This window comes from Pyrgilauda ruficollis, unplaced genomic scaffold, assembly GCF_017590135.1.
Source record: "Pyrgilauda ruficollis isolate IOZ18807 unplaced genomic scaffold, ASM1759013v1 scaffold14, whole genome shotgun sequence".
NCBI lineage: Eukaryota > Metazoa > Chordata > Aves > Passeriformes > Passeridae > Pyrgilauda > Pyrgilauda ruficollis.
In genome coordinates this window covers 8,876,363-8,882,589 of record NW_024512543.1, presented here as the reverse complement: position 1 = coordinate 8,882,589, position 6,227 = coordinate 8,876,363, and the positions used below count along the sequence as shown (strand labels likewise).

The window sequence follows — 6,227 nt, the reverse complement described above, 5'->3', positions numbered from 1 at the left end:
AATATGCTCAAAGACCCCAAATGGCTGCCTGCATCGAAAAGGTACCTGTGGCCATGAACCCTGGAGCAGGAGCCCCTCCCGCCACCCCCCAAATTCAACAGGAACATATTTTGGGCAGAAATGGAGTGTTCTTCGGTAGGTGTGGTCAGACATCACTCACGGGACATGGTACATCATGCAGGATCCATGGAGCAGGGTATGAGGCAATGGCATGGACTGCCCAGGATCGCTATCAGAGTAACTTCGTGATTAAAAGGGCCAGGGATTCAGAAAGCTGGTGCAACATCACAGCTCACCACAGGATGTTTGTTGCTGCTGACCCAGGAGTCAGAAAACACAGCACAGACATACTCTATTGCACAGATCCAGACTGGAGCTGTGGGGTGGGCTGGGCAGAGATTTCTGCAATCTGTTCAATGGCAAGTTTCAAGCAAAGGAATTGATACAGTTGAGCGAAACTCATTGCATTGAAGGATTCGCAGAGGAGCTACAAAGTAAACATGGAAGAAGCCCTCTGAAACAAGGGAATGGGTAACAACCCCATTTTCAATACAAACCTACCCCTACAAAGAGGGTAAGGACAAGTGTTGCAAACCCTTGGTGAACTGGCATCCCCACCCTACAGCAGAAAGTGTTTCAGAGTAACTTCTCGCTCCTGCGTGTCACCGGGTTGTCACACAGAGGCCAAGCTCACTCCTCCGTGAGAAAGGCCACAGGAGCGAGCATGCTCTCCCTCACTGGATACAGTGCAGAGAGAATGAGAAGTTTAATTCCTGACTCTTACCATGCTACCTCAAATTGAGAAACCAGTTATAAAGCAACACAGGAAAAAACCTCAGAAGGATGTGATACTCTTTGGAAAGGTGTTTTGGTGGCACTGCTGTTGCTTAGACTTGTACATAGCCAGAAGGGAGAGAATTTCCATCCTCTGCACTGAATGGGGCAACAGGAAGAACAGCTGTTGCAAAAACCTTATACAGCAAAACAGTTTACTGAATTCTAACACAGACAGTCTGGCTACCTGGCTCTTCCTTACCTGCAGGTTTAGGATTTTATAACTCCAGATTGCATTCATTCAGTTAATTTTAGATCCCTAACTACACAAAGCTCCCATTCCAGTCTGTGTCTGACAGGAGCCCACACCACCCCACCGCACCCCCCCACCCAAGATGCAAATTTCCCAGATTAGGTAAATAACATCAATTTTAAAAAACAATCACAAAAAAACCCCAACCCAGTTGATCTCCGCAACACATGCTCTCCCCAACTCTGACAACAGGGTGAGATAAAACATGATCCAGTCAGGTCTTTGGCTCTGGTTCCTGACACAGTTCCCCATACACTTTGCAGGTGCATTTTTTCCTGCTCCTTGCTCTTCTTCTCCCCAGGAGGAAAGGAGCACCAAAGGTTATCCCTCCAGTCCCAAAAATAGAGGTGCAGGAGCCACCTACACACCAGTCTCATTTCTTTCACCGCTTTTAACATTAGGATCCTCTTGCACCTTTCTCATTTCCAGTCCTTTCACCCACGTGTAGGCAAAGGAGCCCCCCAGAACCATCAAGTTACTCGTCCACCACAAGAAGCTCTTTGTCTCCTCAAAGTAGATAACAGCCAGCACTGTTTGTGCGCAGGCCTTGGCTGTCCCAGACACATTGTGGGTGAGTGGGCTAGTGAACTTTATCTGAAGTCCAGTCACGTACCCAATGGCAAAGCCAAACACTCCCCCCAAGGTCATCATGCCCCAAAAACTGGGGCTCCCCAGCTTGTCAAAGTGGTAGAGGGTGCGGAACTCGCCCAGCAGCACCATGAGGGGGAAGAACAGGACGCAAGCGTTGATGTTGTTGTAGAAGGTCAGGCGCCAGATGCTACCATCCACCACAGGCAGCACCTTCTTGGTGTAGATGGCATTGAGAGAGACACAAAGGCTTGCTAAGATCCCAAAGAATATACCTGTCCATGACAGAGTACCCTCTGCTCCTTCCTGGTCAACACCCAGCCAGAAGCCACCTGCAACCAAACAAATCAGGCATCATCTGAGCAACTGCTGAAAGGCTCAAAACATAGAGTCAAGAATTCATCATTTACTTTATAGTGAACAACAACAGAGACAGGCTTAAGAGCTTCCCCCTACTATTATGTGAACCCACAAAATGCCTTGATTGGGAAGATTTATTTTGGGAGTGCAGGAAATTTACTGTTCAGGTAATTCAAACTCAGAGGACGAATTTCCACACTGAGCAGGCAGCAGTTCAGAAACTACTATTCCAGCTAGTCTTTGCATATAGGTAATTTTCAGGAGACCATTTTGTTTTTAATTGAAAAGGCTGAAAATTGACATATAGGTAGAAAGTATATTCTTCAAAGTTTGAAAAAACCAAACTTTATAGACTTTTCTCTGCTGTTAACAGGAAGGAAAATATAAGTCAGAGAAGAAGATGGAAAGATAGTAAAAACATGGATGCTATATTAAGCATGATTAAAAAAAAAAAATCAAAAGGCAGCAACTGTGTGCAGTACCTTCATGTTAAACTTTGATGGGCAAAGCACTGTCTAACCACCTCCAAAACAGGAGCTACAGGCTTTGCATCTCCAGGGCAGAGAGGGAGACCTCTCCCCATCCAGCTCATAAGCAAAGCTTAAAAGGGAGATGAGCTACTGAAGGAGCACTGCACCACATTTTCATTAGCTGCTTCTTGTTGGAGGCTGTCCGGGAAGTTGCCTGCAAAGCACCTAACAGGCTTGAAACTAAGCCCAGATACAAATGGGCTCCAGGCACCGACAGGAGGGGCTTTGGGTCAGCCACAGAGGACGCTCAGCTATGCTGCTATAGCACACAGGCAATGCTCTCACAGCAAAAGGAGATGCAGCCAGGAGGACAGAGTCTTAACCTCAGAGAAACCCTGTCAGGCTGCCAGGCACCACACTCCTGGGCAGTGCCTGAACAAAAGATTAGCTGAAAGCAATTGCTTGCATCACTTGTAGAAAAGACAGTAGCTCTGTTCCTGTTCAGCTCTTCTCTGCAGATGAGATTCTCTTGTTTTCATCTGATTCCATCCCGCCATCTAACACTAAGTGAACGCATGCACACCTGGAACCAGACTGAAATGAACAGCTAGCTCACCATTCCTGGCATCTAAATGGCCCTTCAGTGGAAGGTAGCTTTTGGGATTATTTTGCCTTTGGAATGGATGAGTTATAAGCATTCCTGTTAAGCCACTCAATGCCTTGCCCTACATCCTAACCACACACCCAGATCTTCTGGTGGTGTTTTATGCTTGGCTTGATCAGCTAACCCTTTATCACATGCATTCAGCCTATTGTAAAAACCAATTGGCTGACTCTATTGTATGGCCCCAGTGGTGCTGACATAAATGTTATTGTTACCAAAGTTAATAATCAACAAGAACTTGGGAACAGGGAGAAAGCCACCTGCTATTTTACGGCCTGTAAAGGGGGAAGAAAGTAAAAGGTAAGGCAATTTAAACTTCATTAGAGGGTAGAGAAGAGAAGTTTTAGTGCTCAAAGGAAAAAGGGAGCTGTGTCAAATGAGAGCAATTTCTTCTCTTAATGAGTCACCTACATCCTCCAGCCATACAAATTTGGTTGCCATAGACAGAGCAAGGCACGAGCCCTGAGCTACCCCACCTCACCAGGGAGCTGCCATGCAGGTGGGGATGACTTCCCAAGGGAAAGACATCCCACCACCGTCTCTCCGGGGCTGGCTGTCGGGTGGGAGCAGCCCTGCCTGCTCCCCCTCACCTATGATGACTCCGCAGGCCAGAAGGGCATAGAGGGAGGTGGTCTGCTTGAGGAGGAGGTAGGAGAGCAGCACGTTGAACACGGTGGTGAGGGAGCGCCCCACGTTGTAGAAGGCCACGCCGACATGCTTGAGGCAGAGGTTGTTGGAGGTGACCATGCCGATGAAGACGGCGGAGAGGGGCAGGACGCTGCGGGACACCTTGGGGTCGAGGCGGAGGGCGGGCAGGCCGGCGCAGGGGGGCCCGCAGGCCGCCCCCAGGCTGAGGCCCAGGCAGAGCGCGGCCGTGAGGGCGCACTGGAAGAAGGTGACGAAGAGCGGGGCGTCGAGGCGCAGCGAGGGGCTGTCCAGCAGGTACTTGTTGAGGAAGACCATGGCGATGGAGGTGAACCAGTAGAGGCAGACCACCACGGCGATGCGCAGCGCCCGCAGCAGGAAGGGCGCCCGCCGGCCCCCGCCGCCCTCCGCCGGCAGCAGCGGGTCAGCGCCGCCGCCCAGCGCCATCCGCAGGATCCCCGTCCGCGTCAGCTGCGCTCTGCTCATGGCGGGCCGGGCCGCCAGCGACGGCCGCCGGCCCCGCGCGTCCCGGAGCGCCGCGGCCCCGCCCGCCGTGCCGTCCTTTATTCACGCCCCGCGGGCGCCGCTCGGCACCGCCCCGGCCGCGCCGCCATGTCGGGGAAAGGCCCGGCCCGGCCCGGCCCCGCCGCCCGCTCCGCCCCGGGGCAGCGCGGCAGCGGCAGCTGCGAGTTTGTAAAAAATGTGTTGCGAATTTGTAAAAAAATTCTTAAGAAAGGATGCTCTTTGATGTTTGAACTTTTTATACTTCCAGGACGAATCCACAAGAAAGGAGATTTAATCCGTGGAACGCAGAGCAGCGAACAAGCAAGCTCTAAGTGATGCCCGGGTGTCAAAAAGAAATTACTTGTCGGCAGAATAGCCTGGTTAAGGTTTCACGTCTCAACGACCTCAGAGCCAGATGGAAGGTAGCAAAGCTTTGGGGGGCAAGCTGACAGGGCGCACAAAGAATGTAGAATTTACAGGTCCTAAGGACATTTGGCAGGACCCCTAAGATAAGGAGGAAATGAATAAAGACAACTCAGCAATTGTGCTGAGATCAGCTCCAACTGATAAAAGGTAATTCCAACGGGGGGAGTTTATAACCACCAACTCACTGATCACCAGCTGAGGAAACCCACTGACCCAAAAGAAGAGAAAGACTGAGCACAAGAAAGATTTTCTCACAAGAAGTGAGAAAATCACTGTCGATAGAAGATAGAATTTTAATCAACAAAATTATCTGGGCAATGAATTAGCTTTGTTCTATAGCAAACAATGTCTTTGTTTGCAAAAATGTATGAACAGTGAAAAGTTTTGGTAGCTGTCACACTGGCCTTGTGGATTTGCCACCCAGCACCCCTTTCTGTACAGAACTGTAAATAAATACCTCTACTCTGTGTGTGGATTGGTGTCTTGCACACTGCGTGAAAGAACCTATTTTGGGACAACTGGGGCAGACAGCAACTGGGGCAGTCTAACAAGGGTCTGAGGATGGTCCTTGGCACCTTCCACAGCCAGGAGGGAGGGCCTTGCTGTGGGACTGCTGGGGAGGGCTGCCATGCTCATGGATATTAATGGTGGCCAGCACCGTATCCCCCTGGCATCGCTGGGCAGTGGGTGGCAGCAGGGGACAGGGTGGCAAGGTAGTGGTCTTTGTGTCAGGAACAACATTGCTGTGCTGGCTCATGTCAGCATCCTTCATGTGCTGGTTGGATCAAGTGGGATCTGGGTTTTGGACATTCAGTGGTTTGCTAGCATGGATTTTGCCCACATCCCATCAAAAGCACAGTGTGCTCCACTGCCTAAACCTTCTGTACAGAAAACAGGTTTGCATTTTTGTGGAGGTAAATAAAACCTTCCCAATAGACCTGGCATGTCCAAAATACCAAATGAAGTAGGCATGGTGACATGTGCAAGCAAGGACAGCACAGGCAAGAGTTAGCTGCCTAGTTCCCATTCCTGCATCAATAATTTTGATATCTAACCAGGAGAGTGTCTCTGCCAATGCCATTTACCTCTCCAAAACTGAGGTACAGCCTGTGCTGACTTGTGCACTGCCCTGCTACATTGCAAGCAATATGAGGGCTAACTGCTTTCAGTGCAGCCTGGGTGTTAGGGTAGGCTGCACACATTCTCTTGCTATCTCACTTACCCCACAGTCCCACATCATCATTCCAGGTATAAAACACCCATCTGCCCATAATCACATGCCAGAACATCCCATGTTCTCTTAATGGTGCTTTATAACAAAGTAGCCTTTCAATAAGGAAACTCTAGCATGTTGTGAATTCAAACTGCTGGACAGGATGAAATAAATTAGAATTAATGCCAGATTCCATGTGGTGGGGGAGGCAGCAGTGAGCTCTGTCAAACATTGGTCAGTGTGACCCTCACTTATTTCAGCTGAGACTGC

At 49.9% G+C, this 6,227-nt stretch overlaps 1 protein-coding gene across 1 annotated transcript; it reads right to left on the bottom strand.

The window, feature by feature from the left end:
• Positions 1–486: 486 nt before the first annotated feature.
• On the bottom strand, positions 487–4,356 carry SLC35C1 (solute carrier family 35 member C1). The gene is made up of 2 exons (XM_041460142.1): positions 3,760–4,356; positions 487–2,007 (listed from the first exon to the last, which is right to left on the bottom strand). Exons 1-2 carry the CDS (start codon positions 4,298–4,300, stop codon positions 1,448–1,450), a joined length of 1,101 nt encoding a protein of 366 aa, XP_041316076.1. The 5' UTR covers positions 4,301–4,356; the 3' UTR covers positions 487–1,447.
• Positions 4,357–6,227: the final 1,871 nt, after the last annotated feature.